This window comes from Oncorhynchus mykiss, chromosome 18 (assembly GCF_057628025.1).
Source record: "Oncorhynchus mykiss isolate SJ-2025 chromosome 18, ASM5762802v1, whole genome shotgun sequence".
In the NCBI taxonomy this organism is placed as follows: domain Eukaryota; kingdom Metazoa; phylum Chordata; class Actinopteri; order Salmoniformes; family Salmonidae; genus Oncorhynchus; species Oncorhynchus mykiss.
In genome coordinates, this window is record NC_143039.1 from 37,175,666 (window position 1) to 37,202,089 (window position 26,424).

At 42.8% G+C, this 26,424-nt stretch overlaps 1 protein-coding gene across 9 annotated transcripts in view; it reads right to left on the reverse strand.

The window, feature by feature from the left end:
- LOC110495975 (neural cell adhesion molecule 2) overlaps positions 1–26,424 on the reverse strand; it is a 422,938-nt gene that overhangs the window by 126,575 nt on the left and 269,939 nt on the right. For all 9 annotated transcript variants that reach the window (XM_021571547.3, XM_021571545.3, XM_090208333.1 and 6 more), the window contains exon 2: positions 6,545–6,619. In XM_021571547.3, the coding sequence (XP_021427222.1) occupies positions 6,545–6,619 (75 nt within the window). The remainder of the gene's footprint in view (positions 1–6,544; positions 6,620–26,424) is intronic.

Sequence of the window (26,424 nt, forward strand, 5' to 3'; positions counted from 1 at the left end):
CACTACCGTTCAAAAGTTTGGGGTCACTTAAAAATGTCCTTGAAAGAACAGCAAATGTATTGTCCATTAAAATAACATAAAATGTATCAGAAATACAGTGTAGACACTGTTCATGTTATAAATGACTATTGTAGCTGGAAGCGGCTGATTTTTAATGGAATATCTACATAGGCATACAGAGGCCCATTATCAGCAACCATCAATCCTGTGTTCCAGTGCACAATGTGTTAGCTAATCCAAGTTTATAATTTTAAAAGGCTAATTGATCATTAGAAAACTCTTTTGCAATTATGTTAGCACAGCTGTGCTGATTAAAGTACCAATACAAATGTCCTTCTTTAGACTAGTTGAGTATCTTGAGCATCAGCACTTGTGGGTTTGATTACAGGCTCAAAATGTCCAGAAACAAAGTAATTTCTTCTGAAACTCGTCAGTCTATTCTTGTTTTGAGAAATTAAGGCTATTCCATGCAAGAAATTGCCAAGAAACTTAAGATCTCATACAACGATGTGCACTACTCCCTTCACAGAACAGCGCAAAACTGGCTCTAACCAGAATAGAAAGAGGAGTGGGAAGCCCTGGTGCACAACTGAGCAAGAGGACAAGTACATTCGAGTGTCTAGTTTGAGAAACAGACGTCTCACAAGTCCTAAAACTAGCCTGCTTCATTAAATAGTACCCGCAAAACACCAGTCTCAACGTCAACAGTGAAGAGGCAACTCCGGGATGCTGGCCTTCTAGGCAGAGTTGCAAAGAAAAGGCCATATCTCCGACTGGTCAATAAAAAGATTAAGATGGGCAAAAGAACACAGACACTGGACAGAGGAACTCTGCCTAGAAGGCCAGCATCCCGGAGTCGCCTCTTCACTGTTGACAGTGAGACTGGTGTTTTGCGGGTACTATTTATTGAAGCTGACAGTTGAGGACTTGTGAGGCATTCAAGAATGGCCCTTTTCTCACTCACCTTTTGTTATTTGAAAATGAAATCTCCAAAATATCGTAATTTTTTAAACATAGCAATTACTATTATTAATTCATTTAGAATGATATGAAAGCCCCTTAGATATTCTCACAGATCAGATTTGCCATAAAGAAAAATGCCCTTTAGATATTAATTTAGGAGACTTCCGGTTGAGGAATGTAGAAAGAAGTCGCACGAGGTATAATCTCCGACAATTTTTGTAAATAATCCTCAATTGAGCCTAAATTCATACTTCTCAATACCTAAAAAGTCATTTTAATTACCCAGTAATAGTACACCTAAATTAGAATGAGGAAACCAGTCACACGCTTTGGAAAATCGACGGAAAGAACTTCACATTCCACCAAATCAAATTCAGCTAAAATGGCTACCACCCACCTCCATTGTAGGCTTTAATAGCCACTCCGGGTGATACGGCTAATCTGATAACACTGGAGATCCTTGTCAGGGAGCTGGCAAAATCGCGTGAAAGTTTGGTAGCAGAACTCACCGAATGGCTGAATAACTCACTGGCGGCTACACTGGCTGCAATTCAGGCAACCGTGGAAACCATCCGGGGTTCTGTGGCATCTCACACTACCACACTGGCCGAAGTTGAGGCCTTGCTCTCCGGCCACAGCGACCAACTCACTACGCTGGAAACGAGTCTTTTAAATTTTTTATTTAGTTATTTATATATATTTTTTGTATTATTTATTACAAAAAACACAAGGAAGGGGTCAAATTAAAGTATTAGAACATGAAGGACAATCAATACAGCATCAAGACACTATCAAACATGTATCAGTCTTTCCGCAACAGAGCCATCCTTATGTGTGAGGGAACGTGTGCATGATAGTGATATAAAATATATGTCGTAGTTTCCTTTTTCATGATCACAATCTTGTGAAACCCGAACCCTCCAAGATCCCCCGACAGTTCCCCAATAGCTGTCCCTCAACTATCCGAGACCCCTCCCACAGTCCCCCACCAGAAAAAAACAAACAAACAATTAATTCCATTCCCCACCCCCAAGAACCCCCCCAATGCACCAACAACCAAGAGAATGAACGAAAGACTAAAAGGAAAAGACAGAAGAAAACAAGAATGCAAAAAAATAAAAATAAATAATAAATGTAAAACAAAGGACATCAAGGACAACTGAAATAACAGCAATGCCAACTGTATATGTTTGTGTGCATGTCTGGCACTATTACATGTACATGTGTGTTCTTGTATGTGTTTATTTGAATGAGAGTGTGTGTAAATGCATGTGTACAAACATCTGCACGGCATCAGCCTCAGGCAAACCGGCATTAGTTGTAAAAACACTGCCACTTAGTGTCCTTCAAATATCCTTTTATTATGTTTTATTTTGACTTTTTTCCCCCTTTATCTTTTGACCATCATTCTCTCTCTTACACAGCAACTCCACTCCCACTTGTCTCCAATTCCACATACCAACCCTCAGCCCATCCCATCTATCGCTGCTGGCCACCCACTTCGTGTTTCTACGCAACACATATCTTTCAACTATGCTATGACGTTTAACATACAATTTCAATCTATCTAATCAAATAGAATCTCCAGATTGGGTGTTGAAGATAAATACTTTTACTAAGAGTATTAGTATATTTGTAATTGACTGACCCGGTCTCTCCAGATCTCCTAACAGTACTATTTCTAGGGTCAATTTTAGATCAATGCTATGCATTTTCAGCCATTCCTGAACCTGAGACCAGAAACAGGCTACCTGAGGGCAATACCTAAATAAATGGTTTATTGATTCTGTATCCTTACAACAAAATCTGCAGAGCTTCGATGATTTTATGCCCCAAATATTCAACATTTTGTTGGTGGCAAGAATTATATATAATAATTTTAGCTGAAAAGCACAAAGTGTTGAATCTTGCGTTGTTTTATATATCAACTCATACACCCTGTACCATGGAATCGGTACATCAAAAATCTCTTCCCAATTATTTTGCAATCTGTATGGCACAGTTGTCAACATCCTGGTCCTCAAATGAAACTGGTATACTTTCCTATTGATGATATTTTTATGCTTTTTATGCTATTTTTTTGTTTTGATCCTTTAGATTGGGAAGACAGACCAGTTCCCTACCTCCTCCTGCTGCCACCCGCCTCCTCCATTTTTGGGGCAATGCTGTAATCAATTGGTTGTACTCTTGGATTGAGCAGACGTTCCCGTACAACTCCACGAAGGACATAACTCTACCATTACAATTTACAATATCATTTAAGAACAAAATACCCTTTTCAAACATCTTTCCCATAAATACAGGTATTTTATCAACCAGCACATTTGTGTTCAGCAGTAATATTTGTTCTATCTTTTCAGGGGGATGAAATTGAAATTGCAGCCAGCTCTGCAATGCTTGTTTGAAAAAGACAGATACTTTGAAAAAAGTATCATTTTCAATTAATCAAAAATGAGACATGGCAATCTGCACAAAGGCAAAAAGGCAATTTTTAAACAATGGATGAGCTTTTCTTATTAATCTGCTTGAGAACCATTTAGGGTTCAAATAAAACTTCTGAATGAGTGAAGCTTTTAGAGAGAGGTTTAGTGCTTTTATATTTAATAATCTCAACCCATCCAATTCATATTCATTATATAGATAGGCTCATTTTATTTTGTCTGGTTTAGCGTCTCAGATAAAGCAAAATATTTTTTGCTCAAATGATTTGAAAAATGAATCATCAGGAGAAGGCAGCGCCATAAGTAAGTGAATAAACTGAGATATGACTAAGGAGTTAATCAGGGCAATTTTTCCATAAATAGACAGGTATTTACCTCTCCATGGTTGCAGGATCTTGTCTATTTTTACAAGTTTTCTATCTAAATTCATTGTGGAGAGCTTATTTATATATTTTGTGATGTGAATACCGAGTATGTCTACTTCACCATCAGACCATTTTATAGGTAAGCCGCATGGTCATATAAAAGTTTAATTCTGAGTGCTATGCATTTTGCTAGTATTTTTGCATCACAACATTGAAGTGTAAAGGGGCCTCCTGTTTTTTAGATAGACTGGGTCTTTATATTTGCCATCTGGGTCTTGTTTTATAATAGAGAAATCAGACCTTCCTGCTGAGTACCTGACAGACTACCATTTTTAAAAAAAATGTTGTGTGTGAATTTTATCCCCTTTTCTCCCCAATTTCATGGTATCCAATTGTTAGTAGTTACTATCTTGTCTCATCGCTACAACTCCCGTACGGGCTCGGGAGAGACGAAGGTCGAAAGCCATGAGTCCTCCGAAACACAACCCAACAAAGCCGCACAGCTTCTTAACACAGCACAACCGCACCAATGTGTCGGAGGAAACACTGTGCACCTGGCGACCTGGTTAGCCCGGCCCGCCACAGGAGTCGCTAGTGCACGATGAGACAAGGAAATCCCCACCGGCCACATACTATACAGTCTCACTGCTCTTTAAACTTCCATTTGATATGTTTTAGTTTCTTAATCAAAGACAATTACTGGTAAAAGCACAGCATTTACTAAGTATGTTTGCATAACTAATAATATTTGACCTCGATCTGTGCAATTGGACTGACTGGTTTTGTACTGTATTTCCATCAATCTTTCTGGATATCTACCCAACTGTAATTCTGTTCATTTGAAGTGTAAACTGTCAAGCGCATAGATATCCACCTTAAATGGGGAGAAAGGGCTCGTGGTAATGGCTGGAGCGGAATTAGTGGAATGGTATCAAATACATCAAACAATTGGTTTCTATGTGTTTGATGCCATTTAATTCGCTCCGTTCCAGCCATTATTACGAGCCGTCCTCCCCTCCACTGACACACGCACGCAGGTACATGCACATACTCTTAGAGAATACTTCAGGACACTCTGGGAGTCATCCAAAGAGTCAACAAACATGAGACAATTACTGCTCCTTCAGTGGTTCTCTTTCTCTCTCTCTCTCTCTCTCTGCCTAACTAACTTCTTCTCGCTCTCACTCTGTGTGTGTGAGTGCGTGCGTGTTTATGTATGCTTGTGTGCTTGTACACTGTATCCGTGCAGGTGTGTGTATGTATGAACTGCTTTGGCTGTGAAAGGAGAACTGAGAGGTCACTGCACCCCCTGGCAATAAATAGATCCTCAGTCATTGAGGCCAGCGGAGGAGGGATATGCTATAGAGCTTCCATTCTCCAGCATCCTCCATATTGTCTGCAGAAGGATCTGTTGAGCTAACATGATGTGCAGGGATTTTTTGAAGGCTGGGACACCGGTAAAACTATTGTATGTCTCTGGGAGAGGTATTCAACTGAAGTAAAACATATTTGGTTAATATGGTTAAAGTGTAACTCGAGACTGAGTGGAGCACTGAGAGGCACCACTTAGCAATGACATCTGATTAAACACTGACATAACTCTATAAAACTATTTTTAACAGTGAAAAATGGCTAGTAGATAAACCATGCAGTTTGACAGAGGTCCTGACAAGAATAATAAACGGAAATGTTTTGACCAACTGGGGACATTTTGTTAATCCCCACAAGGTAAAATTATATTTCTAGGGGGTTTAGGGTTAAGGTTATAATTAGTGTTAGGGTTATAATTAGGTTTAGGGATAGGTTTAGGGAAAATAGGATTTGGAATGGGACTGAATTGTGTCCCCCCACAAGGTTAGTTATAGAAGACTGTGTGTGTGTGTGTGTGTGTGTGTGTGTGTGTGTGTGTGTGTGTGTGTGTGTGTGTGTGTGTGTGTGTGTGTGTGTGTGTGTGTGTGTGTGTGTGTGTGTGTGTGTGTGTGTTTTAGGGTTAAGGTTAGGTTTTGGGGTTAAGGTTAGACAAAATATGATTTTGAATTGGACTGAAAATGTGTTCCCACATGGTTAGTTATTGTACACTGTGTGTGTGTGTGTGCGCCTCTCTCTCTCCCGTCCCTCTTCTCTCCTCTCACCCATTTCTCCCCCACTTTCACCCCATTATTCTCCACCTACCCATCTCCCACCCTTCTCCCTGCCCCTCTCCTCTTCCTTCCTCTACTCTCCGCACTCTACATCTCCCTCAACCAACCACCCTCTGTCCCTGTCCCTCTCTTCTCTGTCCATAAGCTCTCCTCACCATCTCCACCCCTCACTCCCCTCACCACCCTCAACCATTCCTTCTCCCTGCCCCTTTCCTTCCTGTTCCTCTGCTGTTAGCTCCATGTTGTGATGTGCTGGCAGAAGAAGACAGGGACACAGCAGGGGTGGAACTGTGGAACAAAGCACTGCCAGCCCACACTGCCACCCTACAGAGCTGCAGGTACTTGGCTTGGGGTCCATGGCACATAGACCCCCCAAACAGGGGCGGATAGGACAGGATCTGCAACAGGGTGGGATGGGCAAGGGGTTAGCTGAAGGCTGGGGGATTGGGGAGAGGGTTGATACCGTTGGTTTGGAAGGATGTGTGTGGGATGGGGGGCAACCATGTCACCCAACAACCCCACCACCTCCATCCAACCCATCGCCCATCTCACCACACACTCAGGATGACATATCCACATTTACATTTGATTTAACACACAGACAAGCATGTTCTCTTTGCCATAGGCATCTTACCTGTGCATTTGAAGAACTTGGACTCTCCCACACTTAGCTCCACCTTGTTCAAGGATATGGATACCTGCAGAACAGCTGTGAGGAGAGAGAGAAAGAGAAAAAAGATGAGTATATACACACACAAAAACTCACTAAGAAAACATAGGAGAATAAGACATGGAGGGGTGGGGGGGTGACTGGATTTAAAAAGTTGGCGCTGTACAACGTGACCGGTCGGGAGTAGGATATTAAGTGACTGCGAGTGAAGAGCAAAATAATCAAAATATTGATTTATCAAGACCAGTTCCCATGTGTGTCTAAGGGCAGCGCAAAACTGTGATGAAATAGTTGACCACACGTGGGTATGCTGTTGCTTTAAATCCTATTATAACAATTGGATGACTTTTGGTCTTCCAGTATGCAACAATATGTTGCCTTCACTAGTCTACTTTATTCTTAAAAGAACTCCAGCACAGAGAAGAGAAAGGAGCCTAAAATAATTCAACAATAAACGCATTTGGCTGTTTTTAATATTGGCCATCAACCAAAAACACAATCTACCATGGTTTTCCATTTCTAGCAAGATGATTCAAGCCATCGACTCACTGATGACAGTTTAAGAAACTTGAGTGGACTTATGGAAAGGCTCTGTAAGACATTTAATATATATACACTACCGTTCAAAAGTTTGGGGTCACTTAGAAATGTCCTTGTTTTTGAAAGAAAAGTACATTTTTTGTCCATAACAATAACATCAAATTGATCAGAAATACAGTGTGGACATTGTTATCAACTGAAAACATTCATCCGTGACTATGCCAAGCATACAAGCAAAGATTAACTGGTGAACGCCATCAAGACGTTTTGGCTTGAGAAATTGACGATACAACGATGCAACAAATGCATTGGTTATTCAGCAAGGTTTTACCCGTGGTCGTGGAGATGGGGGGGAAGTGCAACTAAAATGTACTGACCTAATACATTGCAAATTGGTGGGATTTTCACACATATAGTAGGCGGACTATTAAATTACCATTTTGTAAATAAATCGATGTATGAAGAGTCTAATGTCCTACTAATAGCCCATCATGGAAACATTGTTTGCATGATGGTCTACACCTGCTAGAGAACACTTGTGAAAAACAAGTGTTTGTAAACATGTTTTCAAAATGCCTCCAGCTCTTCATCACCACTTTAAATAAAAACACAGCGTCTAAAAAAAAATGCACATAACGTTTGATTACATTCTTCATCGTAACCACAATGTCACAAATAATCAAACACACACACAACATGAGCAGATTAACTTGGGTCAAAACAGCCAAAGCATTTTTCGTTAGGGCAAATCTGGTCTGTGAGAATATCCAATGGGCTTTTATTTAATTATAATGTAGGGTTAATTATAATAATAATAATAATAATAATAGTTGGATAACAGATCGGCTCTCAGAACTCATTAAGACGTGGCTTCTATATTCAATATGATAATTCATTCAGAAGGTTAAACCCATATGTTTTAGGCCTGCAGTAGGTTATAATGAACTGAAAATGGTGTGTCAATTCATAAAGCATGTGCCATGGAATCAGTACATCAAAAAAACTATTTTGCAATCTGTATGTCACAGCTGTCAATTTTATGGTCCTTAAATGAAACTGGTATACATTTTTAGTTACCACAATTTTGGTCTTTAATGCAGGGCCGGTAGACTTTTTTTTATTTTTCCTCTACGGGAACGGTCCCAACCCCCCCACCCCGTGGGACGGTTGAGCTAATGTGCACTAATGTGAAAAGCATGACATTGTAATTAAGAAAGAACATTTGCCAGGACATAGGCATGTCTTATATGGGCAGAAAGCTTAAATTATTGATAATCTAACTACACTGCCCAATTTACAGAAGTTAATACAGTGAACAAATACAATGCTATTGTTTGAGGAGAGTGCACAACAACTAAAAACGTTTAACAGTGTCTTTTCTGTAGGAAAGCTAATTATCCATCATTTTTGACACTCCTGGGAGTGTGTAAACTTAAATGCTAAATTACCATATCAATTTTGTATGTTCTGTATAGTTATGTACTTGCAAATATATCAATTGACCAATTCGGCACATTTTGGCAGACTTGATAACACATTTTTAACAGTAATACAATGGCTCATTGGATGAATCTAAAACTTTGCACGTACACTGCTAAATTGCGCCTAGACTCGTAAGTCATATGCATTTTCAGAAAGGCAATTATGTTTTTTTCCTTTGTATTATCTTTTACCAGATCTAATGTGTTATATTCTCCTACATGAATTTCACATTTCCACAAATGTATTTCACAAAGTGAAAAAGTGAACACAAAGTGTTTCCTTTCAAATGGTATCAAGAATATGCATATACCTGCTTCAGATCCTGAGCTACAGACAGTTAGATTTGAGTATGTAATGTTAGGCGAAAATTGAAAAAAAAGGGTCTGATCCTTTTAACTGAAATTGCAACCAACTTTTTTGTAATCTGAATAAAGAGAAAAGGGCCATTCTTGAAAATGGGGTGAGACATTCCAACTAATTTCTAAATAAAGCCAGTTTGTTATTTAGAATGATTTTTTTCTGTTTGTAGAGGCAGAGAAAAAAAGCGCCCACCGTGTATATTTTTTCCCGAAAATTGTCGGTCCACATGTCAAGTGAAATTCCCCCATTGTATTTATCTTAATTAACTCCAGGACCACCGACAGTTGTTGTTGATGCCTGATGCACGACTGCAGTGCTAGAGGAGAGACTCTCAGACTGAAAACGCCGCCATTAATTGCCACAGTTTAGACTACCGCTAGATCGGCGTTCTAACTCCCCTTTGTGATAGTGTGGTGCAATGACAGAATACCACCATCTACCACTAACGTTCGCGGCATAAGCTTGTAACTTTTAAAGGAGGAACCACTGTACTATTCTATGAAGCTTAAATACTTCAAATTATGCAACACAAGAGGCTTACTTCAATGGCAATCTTCAAAAGTACAAAGCAATGAGCCTTTCCCCGTTGCTCGGAGACTGCTACTACTATACAATAGGGTATCATGTGGCGATTCAGATAGGATGAAGGACTAGGTAATGAGTGGAGTTGCGATACTTCACTTTACCATATAAAAGCTTGAAATCACCCACACAATTCGAATGTAGATGTTCAGCTGGACGTCATTGCAAGTTGTACTTAAGTGTCTTGCTTGCTGCTTACCCCTTCCTGAGCCAAGTGTGCATCCCAAATGGAACCCTATTCTCTATATAGTGCACTTCTTTTGACCATAGGCCTGTGAGCTGGTCCTACGGGCCCTGGTCAAAAGTAGTGCACTAAATAGGGAATAGGGTGTCATTTGGAACACAGAGCAGCCAGAGAGGTATAGCATGAATCTAGTTAGGGGCGACACCAAAGGCAGTGGAGGAGAAAGCACCTTTGATCTTTTCTCTCTCTCTCTCTCTCCATCTGGCTATCCTTTGATTATCCCTTCTTTGAATCTCTTATTTTATTTTGCTACAGTTTGTGTTTATGTTCTGTAGATGCACACACACACACACACACACACACACACACACACACACACACACACACACACACACACACACACACACACACAGACACACACACACACACACACACACACACACACACACAAACATACACACACACACACACACACACACACACACAAAGACATTTTCTGCGTCAGAGAGCTGCCTATAGATAGCAGTAGGTGGGCACTACTGTAGTGTCAATACCTTGCTTCATGCCTGGTAATACACATCTACATCACAATGATGTATTGTGATTTATCCATACTGAACAAAACTATAAACACAGTTACAGTTCATTTAAGGAAATCAGTCAATTGAAATAAATAAATTAGGCACTAATCTATGGATTTCACATGACTGGGCAGTGGCACAGCCAATCAGAATCTGTTTTTCCCCACAAAAGAGCTTCATTATAGACAGAAATACTCCTCATCACCCCCACCCACCCCCCGCTCAGACGATCCCGCAGATGAAGAAGCCGGATGTGGAGGTCCTGGGCTGGAGTGGTTACACTTGGTCTGCTGTTGTGACGCAATGCCAAATTCTCTAAAATGATGTTGGAGGCAGCTTATGGTAGAGAAATGAACGTTCAATTCTCTGGAAACAGCTCTGGTGGACATTCCCGCAGTCAGCATGCCGATTGCACGCTCCCTCAAAACATGAGACATCTGTGGCATTGTGTTGTGTGACAGAACTGCACATTTTAAAGTGGCCTTTGAAACTCTTGATATATTGGATATTGGATTATATTGGAAAATGAGAAATGCTCACTAATATGGATGTAAACAAATTTGTGCACAAAGTTTGAGAGAAATAAGCTTTTTGTGTGCAGGGAATATATTATTTCAGCTCATGAAACATATGACCAAAATGTACATGTTGCGTTTATGTTTTTGTTCAGTCTGTGGGCTCCCGAGTGGCACAGTGGTCTAAGGCACTGTATCTCAGTGCAAGAAACATCACTACAGTCCCTGGTTCAAATCCAGGCTGTATCACATCTGGCCATGATTGGAAGTCCCATAGGGCGGCGCCCAGCATCGTCCGGGGTAGGCCATCAATGTAAATAAGAATTTGTTCTTAACTGACTTACCTACTTAAATAAAGGTTCAATTAAAAAAATATATATTTATCCTCCAACTTTCCATTCTCCCTTTTCGCACTCACACACACAACCCCCTGGCAACACCCCCGCAAACACAACACACTGCCCCATCCCCAGGGTAGCACTATATTACAGTTGCCAGTTCTCTCCTCTCAGCTCTGCCCCACTTCCTCCTCTTCCCTGTGACATGGAGCTCCAGCTGTGACTGGTGCCCCTCCTCTCAGAGGTAACAAGTAGACCGTCTGCAATACCTTACAGTCGCTCCAACTGGCTGATTAACGAGCAGAGGACTCTTATGCACGTACGCAGATACACAGACACACACACAGACTCTGACCCGATGCACACATACACACTCCACCCCTCCCTCCATCACCACTGCAGTATTAACTACCAGCCAATTCCTGCTTACAAGCAAAAACTCAAAACAGGAAGTACCAGTGACGCTCTCAATACGGAAGTGGTCCGATGAAGAGGATGCTAAGCTACAGGATTGTTTACCACATCAGTTATCGGCTTCATTTGGCGCGTATGAACACATATTTCTGATCATTGTTGAGTGGTCCCTTGCAGCGTACCATTGCAAATATGTGATTGGAACAGTAGCAACAGAACACATGATGCAACAAGCATATCTAAAACTTCATTGTTGTCTGAAAAGCATCTAAACAATGTTTTGTATTGATGGAACATGTAGATCTTCACTTTGTTCCTCAATTTCACCTTTTCTTGTAAAGGAAAAATGAAAACTTCATCATCCAAGCATCACACGGAACACATCCAGGGCCAAAATACTTCTATTAACCAGTCTAAGGTTGCGCTGACAAAAAACAAAACATAAGTTGGCGACCTAAAAGCTAGACTTGTTTACAATGTAACATCTCGGGTGAGCACAAGGGAGAAATTGAATATTGTTAAGAAAGGAGATATGTGTCAGCTAAGCTAAATTCTTTATGACGGCAGCTTGTTTATGTTTGACAAGGAAAAACTCCCTAATCCCAGAATGCCATTCACTATAAAACGCAAATAAACAAAGTCAAAGATGGCGGCGCCCATTGCCTGAATAAAATCAACTTAGTTTGGCCACAGAATATTACAAATCGTCGATGTGCTTGTTACAGTGTATACAAGAACCGGAGCACATGACTTTACAAGTTTACATTTTTTGACGAATCACAAAGCAAATAAAATGTTATCACCTCAAATTCTAGTATACTGCTTGGCCGTAGCGTGAAACCTAAAGTGTTGCCAGATTTGGTTGAAACTATTATAGGGGGATTTGTAGTTAGTGATACTTGAAGTTTATACAAATGTAACCACGTTTTAGGAGATCAATAGCTGGAGATCAATATTCCTGTCTAGCTCCATAGTTTATGATAACCCATATCGACAACCTCACCTCACTCATGCCACGGTCTCTGCACACAATATACTGTAGCTGATAACACGCACACACCATTCAATCTGATCATCCACACAAACGACCTCACTTTCTTGCTTACATGACTTGGACCCACCCTGTTCTCACTCTCTCTCCCCTGTCCCGACCAGGCTAAAGCCTATCCATGCCATAATACTCACCACATTTGATGACTGCGAAATATCTCCTTCGCTTGGCGACGACGCAGGCATGTGTAGGCTACATGTCCAGTGCTGGTAAAATGTTGATATGAACAAAAAGTATTTACAAAGCCAGCGTTTACCTTAGCCATGGTTGGCATGTGTCATATATGCTGATACCCCGCTCTCACTTTGTTTCTTCGCAACTATTGTGTCAAACACACCGGACTTAGCACCTCAGGTGTTCCGCCCTGTCTTACATGAGCAGACCCTTAGACAGGCTAATACCAAAGCCTCTTTCAGATAATAATACATGTAACAGAGATGACTATAATCATTATATATATATATATATATATATATATAATGATTATAGTCATCTCATATATACATATATATATATCAGTAATACTATAGATACTCGCTGCTACTTCTATAAATATAAAGGATAAGAGATTGAGTGGTTAAAAAACTAATATGAAGCAGAAAATGCGATCTTGATGCAGTGAGAGGTGCAGTGAATAATGGCAGCATAGAATTCTGGTACCGTGTTCAAAAATAACTCACGTTGTAAGGGTCATTATTAATATTTAGTAACAGTACGTACATCCCAAACAGAAGCCATGGATTACAGGCAACATCCACATTGGGCTAAAGGCTAAAGCTGTCGCTTTCAATGAGCGGGACACTAATCCGGAAGCTTATAAGAAATCCAAGCTACACCTCCGACGAACCACCAAACAGGCAAAGCGTCAATACAGTACCAAGATCAAATTCTACTACACCGGCTCTGACTCTCGTTGCATGTGGCAGGGCTGGCAAACTAGCACAGATTCCAAAGGGAAACCCCACCGCGAACTGTCCAGTGACGTAAGCCTACCAGATGAGCTAAATACCTTCTATGCACGCTTCGAGGCTAGCAACACTGAACTACGCATGAGAGCACCAGCTGTAAGGGTAAAGGGTCCGGAGACTGTGTTATCACTCTCTCCATAGCCAATGTGAGTAATACTTTTACCCTTTTACTGCTGTGGGCTAAATCAGGGTCAAACAGAGTGTTTCTTGGTAGTCTTACACAAATCTACGTTAAAACAAAAGTATATATCTCATACACATAGTTATGGGCTTTAAAAAAAGAGGACACCTGTACCATGTCAGATATAGAGTTGAAATGTATTACATTTTGAGTTTGCATATTACACTTTATCACAGAAGACTGAAATATAACAAAACTGTTTGACATAGAAACACCAGATTTTCAGCGGGTTTTTTAAATAATGTTTATTCATTATAAAATTATGAAAAATATGAATAACATTCCACCCATGAGACCACTAGGTCATTTGACTGCAGGAAAGGGCTAAACAGGTTAACATTCAGAAGGTTGCAGGGCCAGACGGATTATCAGGACACATACTCAGATCATGTGCTTACCAGCTGGAAAGTGTCTTCACTGACATATTCAACCTCTCCCTGACCACCATAGTCACCCTGTCCAAGAATAAGGTAACCTGCATAAATGATTATTGCCCTATAGCACTCATATCTGTAGCCATGAAATGCTTTGAAAAGCTGGTCATGGCTCAAATCGACACCATCATCCTAGACACCCTGGACCCACTCCAATTTGCATACCGCCGCAACAGATCCACAGATTACGCAATCTTGATTGCACTCCACACTGCCCTTTCCCACCTGGACAAAAGGAACATCTACGTGATAATGCTGTTCATTGACTACAGCTGGTAGTTCAACGCCATTGTGCCCTCCAAGCTCATCACTAAATTAAGGGCCCTGGGATTAAACACCTCCTCTGCAATTGGATCCTGGACATCCTGAAGGCCACCCCCAGGTGGTGAGGATAGGCAGCAACACATCCGCAACGCTTATCCTCAGGGGTGTGTGCTTAGACCCCTTCTGTAATCCCTGTTCAACCACGACTGTGTGGCCGTGCACGACTCCAACAACATCATTACGTTTACAGACGACACACGGTGGTAGGCCTGATCACCGACAACGATGAGACAGCCTACAGGGAGGAGGTCAGAGACCTGGCAGTGTGGTGCCATGACAATAACCTCTCCTTCAACATCAGCAAGACAAAGGAGCTGATCGTGGACTACAGAAGATGGAGGGCAGAGCATGCCCCCTTCCACAACGATGGGGCTGTTGTGGAACAGGTCGAGAGCTTCAAGTTCCTTGGTGGACACATAACTAAGGAACTATCATGGTCCACACACAACACAGTCATGAAGAGGGCATGACAACACCGCTGAAAAGATTTGACATGGGCCCTCAGATCCTCAAAAAGTTATACAGCTGCACCATCGAGAGCATCTTTAATGGCTGCATCACAGCTTGGTTTGGCAACTGTTTGGCATCCGAATGCAAGGCGCTACAGAGGGTAGTGCGAACCGCCCAGTACATCACTGGAGCCGAGCTCCCTGCCATCCAGAACCTCTATACCATAACCTCTATATAGTCAGAGGAAGGACCAAAAAATTGTCACACAGTCCAGCCACTCTCTGCTACCGCATGGCAAGTAGTACCGATGCACAAGGTCTCGAACCAACAGGATCCTGGACAGCTTCAACCCCTAAGCTTTAAGACTGATACATTGTTAATTAAATAGTTAACCAATAGCTACTCGGAATATCTGCATTGACCCTTTTTGCAATTATCTCTTTTGACTCATAACATACGCTGCTGTTACTGTTTATTATCTATCCCGTTGCCTAGTCCCTTTATCCCTACCTATGTCTCTATCTCAATTACCTCATACCCCTACACATCTACTCGGTACTGGTACCCCATGTATATAGCCAAGTTATCATTACTCATTGTGTATTTATTCCTTGTGTTATTATTATTTTTTTTCTATCTGCATTGTTGGGAAGGGCCCGTAAGCATTTTACTGTTACTCTACACTAGTTGTTCATGACAAAACACATTTATTTGATAGGAAGTGTCACATAGCAGAGGCAAACACTGCAAAGTGCCGCTATAGCAATTGCAATGGATCAAATGGGGAAACAAATGAGCCATTACACAATTGATGACATCAACGGTGGGTGTTGATCGAACATTCAACACATATATTTTTTCTCTACCATTGACTTTTATTTAAATTATGTCAGTCAAGCTATATTGATTTGTACCCATTTAAGATACTTCAGAATGTTATGAAAACCGACATTGTCTGGCAGTGTCACTTTTGCAATCATCTTCTACTATCATCCCAAATGATAATTGTTGCCATATCCTCCACAACAAGAGACTGTGCAATCATCACACAATGGAATGTGAACACATACTAGTACTAATTAATTAATTAGAAGGCCCAATCAACAGGCCAATATAAAATATTTCAGGCTGCTATGTCAATCACATACTCCCCCACTCCTCTCTCCCTCTTTCCTCAAATGATAGAATAACCCAGATCCCCCACTTCCACCAAGTCATAACCCCTTGAGGTTTCCTTCCTCAACACACCATTGTGTTTGCATGTCACCTCACAGCCTGTGGTCACGTAGTTGAGGAAATTACCCAGAATGCATTTTACTTTCCTTTTCCTCTGTTGCTGTACAGTAGCTCTGTGTCGAGGGGGCTGCCTGTGTGTGTGTGTGTGTGTGTGTGTGTGTGTGTGTGTGTGTGTGTGTGTGTGTGTGTGTGTGTGTGTGAGTGTGTGTGTGTATTGTACACCAGCTATGTGATGTCAAGAGGGGCGCCTGGAACGCCTTCAAGTCCTCTGTGAAATCACAGGGAATTACAGATGAGCAGTTTCTTTCAGTCTCGCCTCAGGGCACATCTGCACTGTGTGCTCAATTACTGCTAATACACACGCTCTACGCAGGGGTGTTTGTTTAGAATGCCAAGCAATGGAAGTAACAGAGCCTGTTACATAATGGGACTACTGTAGGACTATAACACACAACAAATCCTATGCAATATATTGGGCACTCTGGTCAATCAATTAATGTACTGGTAGGGAAGAAAGAGAGCATTTGACTGATGCTTGGACACATCTGTCTGTCCATCCATCTATCTCACTCCTCGTCCTGTCACTATGGCATCCAATCCTCTGGACACGACAGTGGTGGCTCTTGTCACCAAACCATGTCCAATCGTCCTGTCATATCAGCTCATGTATGGTCCATGGCAGAACTAGCTCTCTTCCCTCTCTCAATGTATCCCTCGATACATTGCTTACCCACTGCTTTTCCAATTTCCCTCTCCTTTCTTTAAGCCTCTCATATCGCAAGCTGGCCTCGTGGAGATGTGGAGAGAGACCACCCTCTATTTGCTTGGACTCTGATGGATGGAATCATGAGCACACACACACACACACACACGTGTGCACGCATAGACACACACACACACACAAACACACAGGGCTGTTTCTAGCCTTTTGGGGTCCATGAACACTTTGCCATTGAATCAGTCAATCTTGATGAACAATAGATGTGCAAAATGTCAAGTACAATGCCAAGTACATGTCATGGTTCCACCTGTCACCAGAGGGCGGCAGAGACCGTCCTAGAGACATTAATGACACTCAGGTGTATCCCATTTACTTGTAAAGATTTCCCTGTTAAAATAAAAGTTTTCTGTTGTCCTTTGCAGAAGCTTGGATTGTTTACCGGGTGCATTTGTTTCCTGAGGGAGTTTGAGACTTAGTGTTTATTGTTTTTTAAATGTACTGTGATCCTGTGGCTACCGTTTCTCAGTAAAGTATGATGTTTATCCTTAACCACTGATTCCTCGTCTGGTCTCTTCTCTGCACCAGGGTCCAACCTCATCACACCACAGCAAGCTTCTGCCTAAACATGGACCCAGCAGAGATCAACCAGATCCAGAATGCTATAACCCACCAAGGAGCACTGCCGGGGTGGCAGCAAGAACAATACCAAATATCAGAGACCTCCGGGCACTTACCGATTCCCTCCAACCACGTCCCAACCTCAACCCAGGAGGAGCCAATGCCCAAGTCTCATCGCCTAGGTGTACAGGCTTCGCCGTAGTGCCTCTAGGGAACCTGCACCGGGAACCCAAGATCCCAGCCCCGGAGTGGTATGACGGCCACCCGGGAGGATGCAAGGTGTTCCTCACTCAGTATTCTCTGGTGTTTGAGCTACAGTCCTCCTCGTTCCACACCGATCGGGCCATGATCACCTACATCATCTCTCTACTCTCGGGCAAGGCCCTGGTGTGGGCAACGGCTGTGTGGGAACAGCAGCCACAATCCTGCAGCTCCATATCAGCCTTCACTGCCAAGCTGCGACGAGTCTTCAACCACCCTATCGGCGGATGAGAAAAGGCAAGCTGACTGTTCAACCTCCGCCAAGGGGCCAGACCAGTGTCTGACTTTGCCGTTGAGTTCCGCACCCTCACCACCGAGAGTGGGTGGAAAACCAAGGCACTGGTCACCGCTTTCCACCAAGGTCTGTCTAACTCCATCAAGGATGAACTGGCCGCTCGGGAACTGGGAGAGGACCCCGAGTCCCGGATAATGCTGGCCATCAGGAATGACAACCACATCCGAGAACGTGGGAGACAGTACCTTTTTGACACCACTCTTGTATCCCACTTTCCGGAGCACCCTAAGCCTCCCGAGCCCTGCATTGAGGAGCCTAGGCAGCTGGGACGCACACGTCAGAGCACAGGAACATGACAGGCGCATGTGTGACGGCTGCTGCCTCTACTGCGGAGGTATCGGCCATCTCTGTGCTACATGCCCAGAATTGACGGCAAACGCCACAGCTCACCAATGACAAGGGGATACCCTGACGAGCTGTGCAGTTATACTCCAGCTACCGTGTCACCATCTTACACTACCCACAACCCTCAATTGGGACAACCGTCAGCACCACATTCAAGCCTTCATGGACTCCAGAGCCACGGATATTTCACCAGAGAATTACAAATCCCCTGCGTGAAATGTCCCATCCCTCTGCAGATTCAAGCCCTCAAAGGATGCCCCATCGGCTCCAGACAAGTGGAATATCAGACCAAACCAATTCTACTGCAGGTTGGGGTGAACCACTCAGAGACTCTTAGTTTTCTTTTGATCACTGCTCCTGAGAACCCCCTTATCCTAGGGTACCCCTGACTAATGTTACATAACCCACTATTATCCTAGTCCACGGGACACTTACTAGAACAGGGTAAGAACTGCCAGACTAAATGCCAAAGACCCCCACCAAGAGCCTCGCCATGTTCCTCGGCATCCAATGAAGACCAAGACTCTTCCACTCTCTCTTTAACACTCCGAGTGGCCACTATGAGTATCGAACTCACCGGCAGTCTTCCAAGCATTGGTGAAACTCACCGGCAGTCTTCCAAGCATTGGTCAATGACACACTTAGGGATATGTTGAATCGGTTCATCTTTGTTTACCTCGACAACATCCTGATCTTCTACAAGATCTTTCCGGAACACATCCTGCATGTCCGTCAAGTCCTGACATGCCTTCTGCAGAGTCAGCTATACATGAAGAAAGAGAAGAATGAGTTCCATGTATCCTAAGTTTCTTTCCTGGGTCACATTATCTCTACCGCCGACATCCAAATGGACCCTGTAAAGGTGAGGGTGGTTACCGACTGGCCCCGTCCCGCCTCACTCAAACAAGTCCTGCGGTTCCTTGGGTGTCATTGCTTCTCACGGCCGTAACCCGCAAGTCCCAGAATCATTTTTGCTGGACCCCCGAGGCTGACAAGGCATTCGGGGAGCTCAAGGGACGTTTCACCTCCAGAACCATCCTCGTCCATCCTGATCCTACCTGTACCTTTGTGTTAAAGGTGGACGCCTCAGACACCTTTCACAGCGAAACAAGAAACTGCACCGATGTGCCTTTCTCTCCAAGCGGTTCTCACCAGCAGAACGCAACTACGATGTAGGTAACCGAGAGATATTGGCAGGTAAATAGACCCTTGAGGGGTGGAGACACTGGTTGGAGGGAGCACCTCATCCTTTCGTGATCAGGCAGACCACAATATCTTGGTCTCCATTCAAGAAGCCAAGAGGTTGAACGCTCGCCAGGCTAGGTGGCCTCTGTTCTTTGAGAGGTTCAATTTCACACTAACCTTTTGCCCGGGATCCAAAATTCAGAAAGCAGACGCCCTGTCCCGCCAACACGTGTCTCTAATGAAGAGAAGGACTCCGAGTCCATCATCGCCAGCTCCCGCATTGTGGCCCCGTGATATTGAGTATTGAGACCACAGTCTGGTGAGTCCAGACCCGAGAACCTGACCCCGGCGGGGGTCCCACTAACAGACTTTATGTTCCACGATCAGCCCGTTCCCGAGTACTACAATGGGGACATTCCTCTAAATTAACTGGGTATCCAGGAGTTAATCAGACACTGGAATTCCTGAGGAAGAAATCCTGGTGGCCCAACATGATTGAGGATGTGAGATCCTTCATTCAGGCCTGCTCCACCTGTGCCCAAAGCATGTCCTCACGACAGCAACCGGCTGGGTTTCTCCAACCTCTGCACATCCCCAGCTGGCCCTGGTCCCACCTGTCCGTAGACTTTATCACAGGGTTACCCCCATCCCAAGGGCTTACCACTATCCTAGTGGTCGTCGATCATTTTTCCAAGGCAGCCCATTTCATCACCTTACCCAAGTTGCCCTCAGCGAAGGAGACCGCTGATCTCATGATTACCCATGTCTTTCGACTACACAGACTTCCCCAGGACATTGTCTCGAATCATGGGCCTCAGTTTGTTGCATGGTATTGGAAAGCCTTCTGCTCCCTGTTGGAGGAAGTGTCGGTGAGTCTCTCCTCGGCGTTCCACCCTCAAAGGGAGCAGGCCAACAAGGAGCTGGAGAAGTTCCTCCACTGTTTCGTCTCCACCCAGGCCAGCAACTGGAGCAAGTTCCTCATCTGGGCTGATTAAAGCTGATTAAACACTGTGTCCATTACACAGGTGCCACAGAGTTGAGGGAGCGTGCAATTGAAATGCTGACTGCAGGAATGTCCACCAGAGCTGTTGCCAGAGAATGTAATGTTAATTTCTCTACCATGAGCTGCCATCCAATGCCCACGCATGGCTGCACCCCTGCCCAGTCACGTGAAATCCATAGATTAGGCCATAATTCATTTATTTCAATTGACTGATTTCCTTACACAAACTGTAACTTAGTAAAAAACATTGAAAATGTTGCATGATGCATTTATATATTTTTTAAAGTCTATCATATTATTGTGTCCCAATATACCCTTCTCCGAAAGGGTGCACTCTGTAGAAATACTGATGTTACACAGGAAATGGAAATAACTTATTTGATGCACTGTAGCTGATTGACATGTTCAGTAAAGTTTGCTGAAAGTTCGAAACACACTCCCAGATTGGTGTACCAAAAATAGCAGAAACTCCAGCCCAATACACACTTATAGGGTGAAAGAATACAAAGAATTGGAGCACAGCAATTGTAACACAAAAAAAACAATGATTATAGGGGGGAAAATGCTGTCTCATCGCACAAGCTATATAAACACCATAGTCTGGTAGAGCTGTGGAAAATAAAATTATGAAATAATGAAAGCAATAGCACCTATTAGCAGGATGTCCATTTGGGTTTTTCAATTACTGCCTTGCAATCACTACTTTCAGACGACCCCGCGTCTGTCTGGCATCAAAATGGTTTATATTCACCCATGATGATGGGGTGATGGGGGAACACGGGAATTGAGAGACACATTCACGATTGTGACCATTGTGACATCTACAGAGTTGTCGGTGCTCCCAACCACTCCCCATTCACAAGCCAAACTGTGGAGTCACAATGCGATAGAGCAAATTGAGAGTAATCGCATTGGTTCCAGTATTGTCCTATGTATTTATAGAAACGCATTAGCTAAAATGCGGGACATGCCCCGGTAAACATAGGTAGGAGATAACGTCCTTAAAATTGTCTCTTTTCAAAATATAAATGAGATTAGGATTGGAAAATACAGTTGGGAATCATAATAATGCACTCTGTTTTATTTCCTCTGTCTACCCCTCTTTCTTCATTTTGTTCTCTATCACCTCGCACTCATTATATTTTCCTCTGTTGTTCTCTTTCTAAGACTATCAGTAATTCTATAACCTACTGTATCTATTTTCCTCTTCCTCTCTCGTTGGCTCTCTCTTGCTGACAATTTTTCTCTCTCGCTCTCTCTCACTGATTTTCCCTCTCTCTCCTTAACTAGGACAGTATTTCTTGGCCTCTATTTCACTCTTCCTCTCTCCTATTTCTCGGTCTGTCATCCTTATCGCTCTCTTTCTCCTTTCTCTCCCTCTCTCCCTTGGTTAATTAAATCAGGAGCTGCTACATGTTTCTGTGTATGACTACATCAGCCCTTCAGGCGCGCTGGGCTTAGTCAAGCAGATCACAGAGATTCTGCAACTAAAAATACAGGTAACGCTGCTCAGAGATGTCCCTCATGTCGTTACCTCCCCCATCCCTATATCTCTGTCTTACATTCGGAATCATCTTCTCTCTTTCTCTCTCCCGTCTCCCATCCATCTCTCTCTTACACTTAGCCTCTGCCCCTCTAACTCCCCATCCTTCTCTTACGCTCAGTCTCACAATTTCTCTTTCTAACTCTCACTCTTTTAGTCTTTATCTGTCTGTCTCTCACTCCCACTCTCTTCCCTACTTTTTCATTGTTATCTCTCTCCATATCTGTGCTTGCAGTCTCTCTCTCCATCACTATTTAGCTCCCTCTGTCTCTCTCCTCTTTAAAGGTGATTTCACAGTGATTATCACCCACTCTTTAGAGCGCTAACCCCAGAGCCCTTGAGCTGGTGAGACATTCTCTTTCTCTCTCTGAAGGAACTGAACAAAACAAAAACAAAACAGCATTTCCAGGAAGCATGCTGATGATGCTTCAGGGGAAATTATGAAATTAGATTCTTTCTAGCTCCATATCCCAGGAAAAGCCTGTGACAACACCGCTACAATCGTTTCACTTTACTCTTACTTTACTAGGATTATTTGAATGGGAAATTGCAAAAAATATCAACAATTCTGGAAACAACATTTCAGGAAACGATAGCTAGCTGATTTGCCATGTTACACAAGCACATTAGCAGTGGAGAAGTTTCTAGAGACTTTCACACGATAAGATCGTCAGAGCAAAGTGGATGAGGAGTAGTCATCAAACTCTTGTATAATTATAATCAGCTATGTAGTTCAGCTCAAGGACCCTGACTTAAATTGGAGTGAAAGCACTACGCATAAGCATAGCCTGATGCTGCCTGTTGACTACTCTTGAGCAGTTTTCTGCCAGGTCACTGAGCAGATGAGTGTGTGCGTGCGTGTGTCTGTGCATGTCCATGAAAATATAAATTAAACACACCTGCCTGACCAGATCTCAATGAATTACACTTTTTTGATCAAAATCTGTTAGATACAAATTCCTTTGGTAAACAAAAACTAATCAGAGCACACTGAACCCATCCCAGCTATTTCTGTTCCAAGCAGGCTCTACCACAGTGTGATAGCCTCCTGGGGAGACTAAATCCCAGTCATTTCCCTAAACGACTACACACTAGCTCATGCTACAGCAATGGCTCATGCTATAGGCTCACAGTAGCGACAGCAGTTAAACACCACTTATCCAGTGACACTGCATTCCCTACACAGCCAACACATAGGCTAGAGTGGCAATCCTCCAGCCCTGTCAAACACAGCTCTTAGCCTGGGACTTAACTTCCTCCATGCTGTGTCAATTAAAAGCACAGTTTTAGCTCTGACTTCATAACCTACTAATTCAGCTGCTAATAGTGTGACTACCAATCAATCCAAACCTTATACAGACACTGCATGTATGTCAATCATGTTATTACCATTCCACACAGGGTAAAATTGCTATACCTGCAGTAGGTACGTCAAAGTAACTACTCTCTGCAAAGTATCAATGAGATTTACCTGTAATTAAAAAAATAATAATAATAGACAAGAAAAACAACTAATTAAGCATCCCTGTTTTGACCATGAATTATGTGACTCACCATAACTCTGTCTCTTCTTAGTCCAGCAGCTACATTAGGCTAATAACTGAATATTCTAAGAGTGGAGGTGAGGTAAAGTATGTAATTGATAAGAAGCTAGCTTGCACTGTTAGCCGTCCGTGTCCTGTAACACTTTGAATGCGTCCCAAATGACACCCTATTCCCTACCCTATTCTTTACTCCATCCCAAATAACATCTTATTCCCTTTGTAGTGCTCTACTTTTGACCAGGGCTCTGGTGAAACGTAGTGCACTTTATAGGGGATAGGGTGCCATTTGGGAAGCACACCCTTCACTCTGCATTAATCAGCTACTCCATCAGTGGGGAAAAGGTCCCCTGTCACATGATTAGGGCAATCAGCGCATTATAAATGGCCGCCCACTCTCTCAGAGCTGGACGTCTAACCAACTGATTTAATGTGTCCCCTTTTCAGAATGAAGACATTTTGAAGAGAGTCGAAGGAAAACATTTCCACAGTGCCGTAGGGTTCAGAATAATAAACAGGTACATGTTTGAGAATAATCAGTTCTGAGATACAGTGGCACTGAATTCCAAATCTATCCCGTTTTAAATTGACATTTTGTTCATTTAGCATACACTTATCCAGAGTGACACAGTGAGTGCATTAAACTGAGGTAGGTAAAGACAAACACATATCATAGCCTTTGCAAGTAAAACTTCCCTCAAAGCAACTATGAGTTTAATTAAATCAGTGCTTGTAAGAAAAAAAACCTTGCTCCTACGCACTATGGGCTTTACTCCAGTAGACCTGTGATGATTGGATAGATATAAGCATTATAGTAAGAGCTTCATATTGCCTTTTGATTGGCTGGGTGGATTTTGTAAACATTTGTGGAAATTGCATTCACATCGTCTTTTTAATTAGCCTACAGTACCTTTCATGTGCCATCTCCCATAGCTTAAGCACCAATTAGAAAAAGGCAATCTGAGTTAGTAATTCAATTGGCAATAGCATCACGTGCAACACAGTTTCACACTGACTAGACCGAGACCTAGATATGTAAGAAATGCCGATTGAAATCACAGTATCATCATTTTAATAATCGCTCGCTGAAATCACACTAGTGATGGGTGGAGATCTGTGATTTTTCAGTTTATAATATCGCCCTGCGATTGAACGGCAAACAATCAGAGCAGGAGAGTAATGGAGCTCCAACAGCCGCAGAGCTCTGAACATGATCTTAATTTGTATGAATGGCGCCTTCATGCCCCATTTGCCCCCGATAACGCTCGATTAGTGCACCTGCTGTGTGATGAGGCTCACTACCGAGATACAGAGAGAAGACTGTCATCCATTTCACTGAGAGACCCTATCAGATCGCTCACTCGTCAAAATGACCCATCTTTAGTCTACAGCCTGCCTCTCAGGGCCAGTATGTCAGACACCGATTTAGCCTAGTCCTGGAGTAAAAAGCTAATTCTGTGTAGATTCTTCATTGAGCATGCTGTTTAGTCCAGGATTTAAAATAGAAAAGCTGACAGTGAAGACCTGCACCAAGCACTAAACAACCGTGCAACTGTACAACAAAGAGCTTCAGAGTTATGTTATTTTCTGTGTATGCACTGTACTGGTTATGAACATGCATGTCTATTTATTTTTTTTAGTTGCCCTTGTTAGCCAGGTCTCCCTTAGGGAGAGAGGTCCTGTGATCTCAATGGGACTACCTGGGTAAATAAACAATGAAGAGAGGAAGGCTATCTAGTGCATGTCTATGGTCTAAAGGGAAGGAGTAGTGCCATTATGTTCATCGTACCTTTCTCAGCGCATTATGTAGTAATGTGCGGACAGCAGATATATGGGGCAGTAACGCGGTTCAGTAGGGGATCTTAATTGTAGTACAGACCATGTTACAGTATTATATTATACAGTATATTGTTACATTATATGCATGCTGATAAGGTGGTGAGTAGCCCAGAGGTTAGAGAAGCAGACCAATAGCCGGAAGGTTGCTGCATCGAATCCTAGGCCTGGGAAAAAAACACGTTTTGTGTAAAATCCCCTACTTGGCAAAAAGGCTGAACTTCTCTATCATACACCACATGCTCAGTTGAGACCTAACATTGCAACGAAAGGGGAGTGCCTTTATAAATGATTGTCCTAAAACATTGCCAAACTGAAAGTTAAAAAAGCAAATAACCCCACTCTCAACTCTCAATGAAACCCTTGAGTCTATCTAGAGAACTGAACCCATGCCGTGAAGAAATCATTATTTTTTAAACATTTCCCATAAAAACTGCACTCTACAAAAATCTGCAGTCTAGTGCACCGAGGACGAGGCCTTCTTCGTCTCTGTACATTTGGCTTCTTCACTCTGCTCTACTCCGCTAGACTCCAGTTGCACCCACGCCGTGGCCCTCGAGGTCTCGGGTTCTTGGGTTGTGTTGAATATTCAGTGTCGACTCGAATAATGCGATGAGGGGTCGGGACCTGCTGAGTGGAACTGGAGCTCTGAGAGGCATATGTTCTTTTTAAGGCCTCTCCCTAATCCCTTCTTCGATAGATATCCGGACCTCTCTGCCACTTGTGGGGTAATTAGACCCTAGCCTAAGTGCCAGCATCCCAAATGGCACCCTATTCCCCACACAGTGCATAACTTTTGACCAGAGCCTTATCGTTCCTGGTCAAAAAGTGCACTACATAGGAAATATGGTGCCAG